Genomic DNA, 14,430 nt, shown 5'->3' with positions numbered 1-14,430 from the left:
TTTCTATACTTCTAATGTTTCCATCAGAATCACACTAGAGTTGGTGCAGATGAATCTCAGGACATTCAACTTTGTGGAATTGGTATCCAGCCCGAGCACTGTGTCATTGACTTCACTGCCGACGGGGATGTCATTCTCAGCCCAAATGAAAATGCCAGGTAATCAATCGACATCGAAACTATCAGTCGGAGCCCACCTCCCAAACAGCAGCTGAGCTTATCATTTCAGCAATACAGTTACCATTAAATCCCACTACAGAGAAATCAATTGAGAAATGGAGATACTGGGACATATGTTTTTTAAAAAGGGAAATTGCTTAAAATGAAGTGTATCAAATACTCAGGGGATCACATAATCAGTAACCTATCTTTCTCAGATGCTGATTGGCCTGGTTGTGTCCCACCCTCTTGTGTTCCATGTGATAACCAGGATTATTTATCTGTTTAAGTTTTAGATATTTAAATACAGTTTTCTTATACATTTGGCTTATACACAAGACTTAGGTCTAAAAGTTCTGATTTATTATTCCTAGTATCAATTCAGGAATTATACTGTATTCCCTTTATATGATTCCTTTCTTCATAGCTTAATAAAAAGGAATTCTCTGAAATAAATGTTATTTTTATTCCCATTCATTGATCAGAATTTGGAAAGTCTAGTTTTAACACTGAACTAGCTTCTTAACAGCTTAGAAAAATTGGTATTTCTTGTTAAATTGATTACTTCTGGCTTAAATGTTGGCACTTTTTTATTAAATTAAGAATAAAGTGCATATATTTAATAAGAGTGCAAGGTATGACTGCTTCATTGGTACTTATAGAGTTGGAACAGTATAGCAAAGGACAGGCCCTTCAGCCCACAATGTCTGTGCTAACCATGATGCCACATTAAACTAGTGTTATCTAAACAAGCCTGCAATTGCAGTTTAAGATGGTGCTGCCAAACACGTGCAACAGCTTACTGGCAGTTCAAAAGGCAAGAAATTCGACTACAAACATTACTAACGACACTTTTTCCTGAAGTAAGTTGTGGTAAGCTATCACTGCAAACAATGATAAAGCAAGCATAGGCGAAGCTGTTTTGAAGGATGGGCTGTGTGGGTGCAAAGTCGAAGCACACTGTGCCCAAGAAGGGGTTGCATACAGAGTTGGTGTCACTGTTAGAGTGAGTGATTTGGAGAGGACTTGATGCACCAGAGTTTTGATGCCCGTCCACCTTTCCTGGGTGTGAGATTGGATCATTCCAAGCACCGACCTGATTTGGTGAGATCAAGAATGGCTTTGGGCTGGGTCCTAGAGCGAGTCACTACCCGGTTCTTGGACAATTTAAACACCGGTCCGGATAGTCTGGAAAGCCTGAGTGTCAGGACCGGAGGCGAGGGTTGGGCTGATTTCGCTCGCTCTCCTGTGATGTTCCTTCATCTCTCGGCAGTGGACAGCTTCAGCTGCCGTGCTACTGCGACGGAGGCTTGGGCCTACTCTGGTTGCTCCGGGCGACTGGATCTAAGGACTCAATCTGGTTCGGAACGCTGTCACTTCTAGTGGTTTCATGATTGTGTTTTATTTCTCTGCGCAGTGATTTTAGTCTGTCTTTTGTTTTAATTGGGTTCTTTAGCTTTTCTTGCTTTGTAGCTGGCTGTAAGCAAACAAATCTCAATGTGTATAATTTATACTTTCTTTGATAATAAAAGTATTTCGACTTTAACGTGCTCTATGTCCCTCTGTTCCTGGCTTGTTCATGTGCCTGCCTAACGGCCTCTTGAATGTCGCTTTTGTATCTGCTTCCACTCCTGGTTTGAGGTGGCTGTGTGATAACTACCTAGTCATATCTGCATAGCATACTTGTGTATGTCTGATACAGTTAAATGGTGTCTCTTCATAAAATACTTGTTTCATCCCATGATTTGTATTTCTACTAGTACTCTGCTGATAATGTCCGGATCATGCCACAGAATCCAGTTTTTGGCTATTTCTACAGATAATGTTTGGAGGTTTAGTATTAGGTTTAATCTGTGTTTGCATTTTTCTCCCTCTGGGTAGACAGTTCTTATACAAGTAGTCAATATCATCTGTTTCATTAACAAAAGTGCTACTTGACTGGTTATATACACTGGAGGTAAAGAAAGAGGAAATTCTGTGCAACTTCTCTGTGTAGTACCTAAGATTTGAAATCAGTGCTAAATATAACAGACAAAACTTTGTAAGGAGAAGTGGTGAAAAAATCTATGCCTGAAGAGGCTTCTTAAAATGTCGATACATAAAGTAACAGGATCCCTTTAGGATTGAAGGGGAGGTGTATCAAGGTAGGGACATTGACATGGGGGATGTTCCATGTTTGAGTTGCTCATAAACACTGTTATGTGTTTTGACTAAACCCATTTCTCTGTGTTTAGGATATGCTCTGTACTGATTGCTTTTTGCCTTTGTTTCAAAAATCCTCTAATGCTTTGGTGTTCCAATGTTTTTCTGTCTTCATTGTTTGAGGTTTTTCTTTTGTTTTATGGATGTCAGTAAAGAATCAAAATTTCTGATATTAAATGGAACCTTTGAACGATTGGAATGCTCTGTAAATGTCAAAACAGTTCCTGATCTTGAATTTACAAATCAAATGTCACAGGAGTGGTCTGCATGGTTTATTTACATCATTCCACTTAGTGGTTCTGGATTAAGAAATGGAGACTGAATCCTGAATTTTTGATGATTTAGCTTTATTTTTCAGAACTTGCTTGAACGGTGCAGTGTTACATGCTCCAAACTCTCTTTGGCACGGGGACAGAATCCTATGGGGAAATAACCACTTCTTTAGGTATGTCGTATTCTAATTCAGACATGTAATGTGTTTATTTATTCGACTGGTGCTCACAGATATTCTGGGGGAAAAAGAGTATTATTTCTTCTTATCGTCTCCGCTGTGCTTCCTTTTTTTGTCATTTTATTTGTCTACCTCCCTCCTTTGGGCCTAACTTATTTCCATGGTCCCATAATATTGTATCCACCTTTCCTTGCCTAATGCCGCTGTCTGCTGCCTTGTCCACTTTCCTGTAGAAACAATGAATTATTCTAAAGATTTTTATTCATTTTATAAAACAAGTAGTAATAGTTTGTGGCAATGCCATGCACTTACATCCTGCAATGTTTTAAGTGCAGTATTTTAAAATCAAAATGGAAATTGTGCTTCCTTTGTAAGGTACAAAAGGTTCTGTCTCTAAAATAATAGAGAGGCTGAAAGATTTCTGTTGTCTCAGTTATGTGAGGAATTTATAGAGCTTCCAGACCTTGACCACTTTACCTGAAAACCCACCTTACTGCTGCAGCAGTGGTTGAAGAGGGATTTGTACACAATGAACGGAACTGCATCAATCTGCTGGAGGAACTGAGTGGGTCAAGCAGCACCCGTAGGGGGAAAGGAAATGTCAACCTTTTGGGTCTGAAACCCTGCATCAAGGAGGGTTCAACAGTGGGATAGAATCTCACCTTGAATCTTGTGGGCCCTTTCACTCAAATCGTTATAAGGTCCAGTAGCCACTGATGCACTATGTCTAACTCCACTCACACAATAGATACCTGTGGTTTGAATAAGAGTGCTGTGTCTTGATGGAGGATCTTGACTGGAAACTTTGCCAGTTCGTTCCCTCACAGATCCTCTTTGATCCACTGAGTTCATCCAGCAGATTGTTTCTTCAGATTCCAACATCTACAGTCCTCTGTGTCTCTTTCTGAAACTAAACAATACGTCTATGTTTAGAACACAGGGTAAATAATAGTTTACACATTTGAAGCCTATTCTGACTGGCTGCATCACCATCTGGTATGGGGGGAGGGTGGTTCCGCACAGGATCGAAGTAAACTGCAGAAAGTTGTAACCTTAGTCAGCTCTGTCGTTGGCACTGGCCTCCGTAGTATCCAGGACATCTTCAAGGAGCAATACCTTAAAAAGGTGGTGTTCTTCATTAAGGACCCCCATCTCAGGACAGTCCCTCTTCGCATTGCTACCATCAGGAAGGCGATAGAGAAGTAGAGAAGCGTGAAGCCACACACTCAGCAATTCAGGAACAGCTTCTTCTCCTCTGCCATCCCATTTCTGAATGGTCACAGACCCATGATCACAACCTCACTACTTTTTTTTATTTTTATTTTTGTACTAATCTAACTATTATGTACACACATAAACACACACGCACTGTAATTCACAATGTGAATGTTTCCTATTTTTATGTATTGCATTGTACTGCTCCCGCAGAGTTAACAAATTTCATGATGTATGCCGCTGACATTAAATCTGCTTCTGATCCAATGTGTCACCTTTTCAAATGTGTGCCCTTCACCCATTCTGCACATTTCATTGAAGTGATCAGGTTAGTACAATTTAAAGAAGAGATTTTACATCTGCGGTCTCAGACTAGGCTGCTGGAAATCTTCTCCCTTATAGTTGCAACAAATGATGAAGGTTGTGAAAAATAAGTACAATTAGCTGTGGAGCAAGAGAGCCAGTGGGTGACTGTCCCATCCAGCATGCTGTTTGAGGCAGAAGGTTGTGGGGCACAGAAGAGAGTTAGGCCACTGATCCAGTGATATGAGTATAATTGCAAATGAGGCACAACACTACCCAGGTTATTGTTGGTATTGGCAGTCTCTGGAGTTACCCAAATTGCCCAAAGTCCATTGTGGTTTCTAGACTCTTTCCAACTCAAATAATTAACTCTTGCTCAGTGATGGTCTTGTTCCCAGAAAGTAATTAAAAACTGCAAACAGCCAGCTAGAATGAGCCAAAGGACAATGGGAGCAGACAAATGTCTTTTTGTTGCCATGTTGTTGAAGGAATGTGACACTGTTCTTACGGCCACCATGTTGTGAACAGGGATGGCTTGATCAGAGCAATTGAAAGTGCATACAGTATTGATAATCTGCTGAATCAGAAATCATTTCCAAATAAGAAGCTGTTTATTTGGTTGAGTAGAAATGGCAGGCTTACAAAAAGAATAGCTGTGACCTGAGAAAAGTGTGGCTCATCTGGCTAAATAGGTTTGAACTGGTCTGATTCAGGGAGAACAAATAAAATGACATGAGACATAAGTCTAGAGGAAGAGCAATAAAGAAATGCTGCTTGTAGCCTTGGGCCAGATCCAATGAAAAGCTGGCACAGGCTAGCCAGATATGCCTAAGTCAGCGAAATTGAAGCTCAATATTTATATCTGATGAAAGAGGGTAAGAATGGAAGATTTTGAGAGTAGAAGCAGCCCGAACTCTGAACACCAACACTTGGTTGGAAATTGTGAAGATTCCATTGGGATTGAGAGGAACACTAGCCAGTGTAACTCCTATTTCCAGATGGTACCTTTTCAATTTGACTGTTCAGGAAGTGTAGGATTAGGTCTCAAGATGGCGCTCATGGAGTAAACCGCATCTAGGCTTTGCTCCAAACCTTTTACGTCTTTTTAACCTACAAACACCCCTTAAACTTATTCTAAAGGGGTCTAAACATACAGAATTCTTCTTTTTAAACTATTTGAATTATTCTCAACTTGCTGAAATGTCTAAAGCAAAAGAACCGAAACAGACGAAAGAACCGATAACTTTAGAAACAGTTGTGAAGCTTATAGAAGTCAAATTTGAAGATCTGGAGAAAAAAATATTAGCAAAGTTTTCACAGTATGACGAACGTTTGAAATCACTCGAAGAAAAGTTCCTGACCCTTTCACTGGAATCACAAAAACAACAAGCAAGTATTTTGGCTCTTGAAGAAGCCGCTCTTAAGAAGGATCGTATAATCGGAAAAATACAAGAAGAGCAAACTTCGACGTTCCAACAGATGGATCGCTATAAAGTTAAAATTACTGATTTGGAAAATCGCTCTCGAAGACAAAATCTCCGGTTAATTGGGATCCTGGAAAAATTTGATAGCGGTGATCTTACCGTTTTCTTCTCTAAATTTCTAGTGGATGTCCTGGGCTCAGAGGTACTGGATAATCCCCCGATAATCGATCGGGCACATCGGGTATCACGATTTCAGGCAGATTCAAGTCTGAAACCACGACACGTAATTCTCCGAATCCATTATCCTCATATCAAAGAACGTTTGATCCGGGCTGCTCGTAAAAAAGGCATGATAACTCATCAAAATTTTAATTTTCGCATTTTGGAGGATTATAGCCCAGAGGTCTTACGGGCTAGGCTGGCTTTTAGATCGGTCATGTCGAATTTTCACCAGAAAGACTACAAGCAAGCGCTGCTATTTCCAGCACATCTGAGAGTCACCCTTCAAGATGGACCTCTCCGGCTGTTTAAATCGCCAGCGGATGCTCAAGTTTTCCTGGAACAATGACATTCTATCGGGCTGACCAATGTAATCTAGCCTATAAATTTGGATCTGTTATAGATTGACGTTTGGTTTTTTTTTTGATACGGTTTACATGTATTTCTTACATACGGTTAAAGCTCTTTTTTTTGCTGGGTTTATTTTGATTTTATATTTTTTTAATATATTATTAATCTATTAACGTTGAAAATAACCTATTAGGGTTTTTTCTTCTTTTTTGCTTTTCTTTTTTTTAAAATCGATATACGTTCTCTCTTACACTTTTAACATTTGAATATTAAGATTGGGGAAAAAAAATAAAATGGCGTTTCTTCTTCCCGACAGACTCCAGTGTTTGGCGCGTCATAACTGTTTTGATGTGTTTGAAAGTTTTAAACTTTCACTTATTGTTTTAATTCTTTTTTTTAACCCTTTTGTGTATATACATTTATAACACTAATTTTATATTTTAACTTTTGCTATATCAACCCTTTTTTATAATGTGGGTTGTTTGTATTTTTTTTAACTTTGTTACGTTCGAGTTGCCGTCTTGAGACAAGGGGGTAATTTTAGTATTAGATCGCTCGCTTGCCTCTTTTTGGCTTTTTTCCTGGGGTTTTGAAGGTGGTGGGAGGGGGATTTTTCTTTTTTTTCTTTCTTTCGCTTGCTTTTTGCTTAGTTTTATTTCATGGGCTTATATGAAACTACAAAAATGGCTGCAGTGCTGTGACTTCCGGTTTCCCCTTGAACTTACTTCCTTCTTCCGGGTTCATGAGTTCACTTTTCTTTCAAACTTATATGTTAACTGTAATATATATTGTCAATATGGATAAGACTATTAACTTTGTTTCTTGGAATACTAATGGTTTAAATCATCCGATCAAACGGAAAAAAGTATTCAAAGTATTCCATAGAATGAATGCTAATGTTATTTTTGTACAAGAGACTCATGTAAGGAAGGTGGATAGTCAGCGGTTGTTTAGGTTTTGGAAGGGCCAACAGTATCACTCAAATTCGCAAGCCAAAGTGAGAGGTGTTTCTATTTTTATAGACTCATCAACTGCTTTTATACATCATGAAACAATTTCAGATCCGCAAGGTAGATTTTTGCTTATTACTGGTTTACTTTTTAATCAAAAAGTTGTTTTAGTTAATATTTATGCTCCAAATACTGACTGTCCTGAATTTTTTAAATGCTTATTTACATCCTTTCCCAATCTGAATCAATATAGATTGATAATGGGCGGGGATTTTAATTGTTGTCTAAACCCTTCGATGGATAGATCCAAGCCCACTCAAACTTTTCCGAATAAATCGGCTTCTCTTATTAATTCTTTTATGATTGATTCAGCTATTTGTGAAATTTGGCGTTTTCTACACCCTAATGACAATGAGTTCTCATACTTTTCCCATGTGTATCATAATTATTCAAGAATTGATCACTTTTTCATTGATCAGCATTTACTTACAGATGTTATGGATTGTAAATATGACTCTATTACTATATCTGATCATGCACCTTTGAAGTTATCTATTAAGGTGACGGATTCATATATTAGTACTAAAGGTTGGAGGCTTAATCCTGTTTTACTGCAGGACTCTGACTTTGTTAACTTTATTAAACAGCAAATTGATTTGTTTTTCTCAATAAATTCTACAGCAGAGATCTCTAGTGGAATTTTGTGGTACTTTTAAGGCATATATTCGTGGACAGATTATTTCATATTCTGCCGGAGTTAGGAAACGAACTAATTCTAAAATATTAACATTAGTTGATAAAATTAAGGCAATTGACAAGATCTACTCATTGACCCCTAGTAATGAACTTTATAAAGAAAGAGTGGAACTTCAAATGGAGCATAGTTTATTATTAACCTCCTCGATTGAAAGTCAGTTAATTAAATCGAAAGCTCAATTCTATACATATGGAGATAAGTCTGGTAAACTACTAGCTAACCAATTGAAAATTGTTTCGGATAAGCGACAAATTACTAAGATTCGCAAACAAGATGGTACTTTGACGATTGATCATAAAGAGATAAATAAAGCCTTCCAAGATTTTTATAATTCCTTATATCAATCAGAATGTACTAAGGACTCTTCTATAATGAATGAATTCTTAAGGAAATTGAATATTCCAAAAGTAACTGTTGAGGATAGTGTATTTTTGGACACACCTATTACGGAGTCTGAAATAGAAAAGGCTATTTTTTCAATGAACTCGGGTAAAGCTTCGGGTCCAGATGGTTTTTCTGCAGAATTTTTTAAATCCTTTTCTTCCATACTTTCTCCTTGGCTTTGTAAAATTTTTAAAGATGCATTAAGTATAGGTAAACTACCACAATCTTTTTATGAAGCTTCTATTTCCTTAATTCTTAAAAAAGATAAAGACCCTACTGAATGTGCATCCTATCAGCCTATATCTTTGCTGAATACAGATTTTAAGATTTTTAGTAAAATTTTGGCTATTAGATTAGAAAATATATTGCCTCGGATTATTTCTGATTGGATTTATTAAAAATCGCTATTCATCTTTTAACATTAGAAAATTAATTAATATTGTTTATACCTCTTCATCTAAAATCCCAGAATGTGTTATCTCTTTAGATGCCGAAAAAGCATTTGATAGAGTCGAATGGTCATATTTATTTAATACATTGCAACATTTTAATTTTAGTTCAAAATTTATATCATGGATTAAATTAATATATCAGAAACCTTTAGCTTCGGTCTTCACCAATAATCAAAGATCCCCTTTTTTTCAGTTATTTTGGGGTACAAGGCAAGGTTGTCCTTTAAGCCCTTTATTATTTGACATTGCTTTAGAACCCTTGGCTATAGCCATTCGTGAATCACCCAATATTTTAGGTATTACCCGTGGGGAGACGATGTATAAGGTATCATTATATGCGGATGATTTGTTATTATATATATCTGACCCTGAAAGATCTATTCCTGCTATTTCTTCTTTGCTTGCTCAATTTAGTAATTTTTCTGGATATAAATTGAATTTTAATAGGAGTGAACTTTTTCCATTAAATATGCATACTTCAATTTATAATCAGGTACCATATAGAATTGTTACAGATTATTTTACTTATTTAGGTATTAAAATTACTAAAAAACATAAAGATTTATTTAAAACTAATTTTTTCCTTTAATAGATCAAATTAAGCAACTTACTAATAGGTGGTCCCCACTATCTTTGTCTTTGGTAGGCAGAATTAATGCCATTAAGATGATGATACTACCTAAATTTCTATATCTATTTCAAGCATTACCAATTTTTATTCCTAAATCTTTTTTTGATATGGTTGACTCTAAAATATCTTCGTATTTGTGGCAGAACAAAAATCCTAGGCTAGGTAAAAAATATTTACAGAAGCCTAAGAAGGAGGGCGGCTTGGCTCTACCAAATTTAAGATTTTACTATTGGGCAGTTAATATACGATATTTGATATTTTGGACACAAGAATCGACTACAGTTGCTGGCCCACAATGGGTAAATTTGGAATGTAAATCTGTGCAAGATTTCTCATTGATCTCAATCTTAGGATCTTCACTTCCTTTTTCGTTATTCAAAATGAATAAACAGATAACTAATCCTATAGTCAAGTATACATTACAAATCTGGTTTCAATTTCGTAAATTTTTTGGTTTGAATAAGTTTATGCTGTCAAGTCCTATAATATCTAACTACTTTTTCCGACCATCATCTATAGATCAAGCTTTTCTTTTATGGAAAACAAAAGGTATAACATGTTTTCGTGATCTGTTTTTGGATGATAACATTATGTCCTTTGAACAGTTATCTAATAAATATAATTTATCTAAAACCCATTTTTTTAGATATTTACAAGTTAGAAATTTTCTATATAATGAACTAAAATCTTTTTCGAAAGAATGTCCATTGGACATTACAGAAAGAATTTTAGCTCTCAATCCTTGTCAAAAGGGTTTAGTAGCTATCATTTATAATATGATTATGAATGTACAACCAGATATATCAGAAAAAATTAAGAAGGAATGGCAGGAAGAATTGCATTGCCCTATATCTACTGAGCAATGGGAAAAAAATTTATCATTGGTAAACTCATCCTCTATCTGTGCTAAACATGCCCTAATACAATTTAAGGTTGTACATAGAGCTCACATGTCTAAAGATAAACTTGCTCGATTTTATTCTTATGTTAATCCAACCTGTGATAGATGTCATTCTGATATTGCTTCGTTGACCCATATGTTTTGGTCTTGTCCTTGTTTACAAAACTATTGGAAAGATATTTTTAATATTATTTCAAGAGTCTTAAATATTAATCTCCAACCACATCCTTTTACCGCAATTTTTGGTCTACCAATGATAGATAATAAGCGTTTATCCGCTTCATCCCAACGAATGATTGCATTTGTTACACTAATGGCTAGAAGATCTATTTTACTGAATTGGAAAGAAATTAACCCTCCAACTGTATTTCAGTGGTTTTCTCAAACTATTTCCTGTTTGAGTTTAGAAAAAATTAGAAGTGTGGTTTTTGATTCTTCAGTTAAATTTGAGGAAACTTGGAGACCATTTATTCAACATTTTCATATGAATTAAATGGTCTGATCCTGAACCTTATTGTTACTATCCTGAATTGTGTGGATGGAGGTTGGGAGTCATCGGCACTACTGTATGTATTTAACATTATGCAATTGCCCATGTTGGTTAGGTTTTTTTTAGTTGTTTTTTTTGGGGGGGGGTTCTTTTTTCTTAATTCCTTTACAGTAATACTATGAGTTTGGGAGACTTTATGTATTGATTAATACATATCTGATTGTTAATTAATCTATTATGTACTCTCAAATGTTTTGTACTTATATTTTACTTATGTTTTTCTTAAAAATTAATAAAAAGATTTGAAAAGAAAGGAAGTGTAGGATTAAAAACCTAATAAATGTCTGCATAGATATTTAGAATTGTGTGCTTGTTGTCAACTGATCTGGTAAAGCCATTTGTCAGTTAATACGGATTCTCTCTGTGCCTAGCCAGTCATTGTTGAGGGTAATTATAGGCAACCATCTGCTTCCTGGTGACAATCCAGGGCATCCATTTTCAGTGCTCTGCTCTTGAAAGGCAAACTGCTGCTCTGATTAGGGTAGCTAGATTGTCACTGAGCTGCCACAGTGCAGAATGAAACCTCTTCCAACAACTGCAGGAAGGTTGAGGCCACTTGGCATTAAGGATTTAACCTGTCTCTGAGTTGTAGAATTCCAGCGCAATAAATTCAGACATTTTCAACTCCTTTCATCTTGGACAAGGGTTCACGTTTTAAAACTAATCTTATTGAAACAGTGGAGTTATCCATTGTGCAAATAGAGTTATTTATAGTCAATGCATGAATGACTAATGGACATTGTCATGATGGTTTAATCATGACAATAATGGTTCAATCAGGTTTATTATCACTGAACATGTCGTGAAATTTGTTTTTTTTTTGTTGTGGCAGCAGAGTAGTGCAAGACATTAAAAAAATGACTATTCGATACAGTAAGAAATAAATAGTGCAAAAGGTGAATAGTGAGGTAGTGTTGCATGGACCATTCAGAAATGTGATAGTGGAGAAGGAGAACCTGATCCAAAACACTGCGTATGCACCTTTATGTTTCCTGTACTGTCTTCCTGATGGTAGTAATGAGAAAAGGACAGACTGGAGAACTCATCTAGCGAGGCTTTATGGGTGAAACTGAGAAATAAGAAAGGTATAACCACGCTAATGGGGCTATATTATAGACCATCTCAATAGTCAGCAAGATGTAGAGGAACAGATTTGCAGAGAGATCGCAGACTGTTGCAAGAAATATAAGATTGTTATAGTAGATGATTTTAACTTTCCAAATATTCACTGGGACTCCCACACTATAAAAGGACCAGATTGGATAGAGTTTGTCAAATGTGTTCAGAAAAGTTCCCTTAATCAGTATATAGAAATCTCAATGAAAGAGTGTGGAATACTTGATCTCCTATGAGGGAAAGAGACAGGGCAGGTGACAGAAGTTTGTGTAGGGAAACGTTTTGCATCTGGTGTCCATAGTATTGATTCATTTCAGGTTAATTATGGAATAGGCTAGGTCTGATCCTCAGGTTGAGATTCTAAATTGGAGTAAAGGCCAATCTTGATGGTATCAGAAAGGATCTGGCAAGTGTAGATTGGAACAGGCTGTTTTCTGGCAAAGGTGTTCTTAGTAAGTGGGAGCCTGTCAAAAGTGAAATTTTGAGAGTACAAAGCTTTTATGTGCCTATCAGAATAAAAGGCAAGGGTAACAGATTTAGGGAACCTTGGTTTTTGAGAGATATTGAGGCCCTGGTTAAGAAACAAAAGGTGGTGTACAGCAGGTATAGGCAGGTGGGAGGTACTTGAGTTTATAAGAAATACAAGAGAGCACTTAAAGAAATCAGGAGGGCTAAAAGAAAGCAAGGTGAAGGAGAATCCTAAGGGCTACTATAGTTATATGATAAGAGCAAAAGGAGTATAAGGGACAACATTGGTTTTCTGGAAGATCAGAATGGTAATCTATGCGTGGAGCCAAAAGAGATTTGGGAGATCTTAAATGGATGTTTTTGCATCTGCATTTACTTGGGAGATGGACACAGAGTCTACAGAAGTGAGACAAAGCAGCAGCGAGGTCATGGACCCTGTGCAGATTACAGAGGAGAAGGTGTTTGCTGCCTTGGGGCAAATCAGGGTGGACAACTTCCTTGGGCCTGACAGGCAGTTCCCTAGGACCATGGGGGAGGCCAGTGCAGAAATTGCAGGGCCCCTAGCAGAGATATTTAAATCATCCTTAGTGACAGGTGAGATACCAATGGATTAGAGGGTAGTTAATGTTGTTCCACTGTTTAAGAAAGGCTGTAAGAATAAACCAGGAAATTATAGGCCAGTTACCCTGACATCAGTGGTGGGAAAGTATTGGAAGATGTTCTAAGGGACTGGATATGTGATAATTTGGATACACAGGGACTGATTAGGGGTAGTTGGCATGGCTTGGTGCATGGTAGGTCATTTCTAACCAGTCTTGTGGAGATCTTCAGGGAAGTTGATGAGGGCAAGGCTGCAGATGTTGTCTACATTGACTTCAGCAAGGCATTTGACCAGGACCTGCATGGCAGGTTGGACAAGAAGGTTCAGTTGGTTGGCATTCAAGATGAGGTAGTAAATTGGATTAGACATTGGCTTTTTGGAAGAAACCGGAGAATGGAGGTGGATGGTTGCCTCTCTGACTGGGAGACCTGTGACTAGTGGTGCGTTACAGGGATCGGCGCTGGGTTCGCTGTTGTTTTTCATCTGTATCACCAATCTGCATAATAATGTAGTTAACAGGATCAGCAAATTTTCAGATGGCACCAAGATTGGGGGTGTAGTGGTGTACTGGCATTCTGGCCTTCATAGATCAAAGGATTGAGTACAGGAGTTGGGAGGTTATGTTGAAGTGACCAATTTCCAGTTCCTGGTTGTCAGTATCTCTGAGGATCTATCCTGGATGCAACATATTGATGCAGATACAAAAAAGGCTTAACAGCAGCTATATTTCATTAGGAGTTTGAGGAGATTTGGCTTGTCACCAAAGACACTGACAAATTTCTACAGATATACCGTGGAGAGCATTCTAACTGCATCACCAAATGGTTTGGCACGGACTAGATGGGCTGAAGTGTCCGTTTCTATGTTGTAGTTTTCTATGACTCTATGTTTCTAAGAGGGTTTTTCCCAGAAGGTGAAGGTTCTTAATAATGGATGTCCTCAATTCACAGGAGGCTTGTGACCATGATGGCTGAGTTTTCAACCGTCTGCAGGCTTTTTCAACCCTGTGCCTTCATACTGGGAGGTCATGCAGCTGTTCAGAATGCTCTCCACAGTACATCTGTCGAAATTTGCTGGTCTCTGGTGACATGCCAAATCTCCTCAAACTCCAAAAGAAGTATAGCTGCTGCCATGTATTTTTTGTGATTGCATCAAAATGTTGAGCCCAGGGTAGATCCTCTGAGATGTTGACGTTCAAGACTTGAAACTGCTCCCCCTTTCCATTGCTGACCCCTCAATGAGAACTGGTGTATGTTCCCCCAACTTTTCCTTCCTGAAGTACATAACCAGTTTCTTG

The 14,430-nt window shown here is 37.4% G+C and overlaps 1 protein-coding gene across 5 annotated transcripts in view; it reads left to right on the top strand.

The window, feature by feature from the left end:
• Positions 1-14,430, top strand: part of kif13a (kinesin family member 13A) — a 235,687-nt gene that overhangs the window by 143,742 nt on the left and 77,515 nt on the right. For all 5 annotated transcript variants that reach the window (XR_012095681.1, XM_073024008.1, XM_073024006.1 and 2 more), the window contains exons 14-15: positions 28-158; positions 2,719-2,805. Coding sequence is in view for 4 of the 5 variants with exons in the window: in XM_073024008.1 (XP_072880109.1) it covers positions 28-158; positions 2,719-2,805 (218 nt within the window). In the remaining variant the exon portion in view is untranslated. The remainder of the gene's footprint in view (positions 1-27; positions 159-2,718; positions 2,806-14,430) is intronic.

The sequence above is a fragment of the Hemitrygon akajei genome, chromosome 20, assembly GCF_048418815.1.
Source record: "Hemitrygon akajei chromosome 20, sHemAka1.3, whole genome shotgun sequence".
Classification (NCBI taxonomy): domain Eukaryota; kingdom Metazoa; phylum Chordata; class Chondrichthyes; order Myliobatiformes; family Dasyatidae; genus Hemitrygon; species Hemitrygon akajei.
This window is presented reverse-complemented; position numbering and strand designations above follow the sequence as displayed.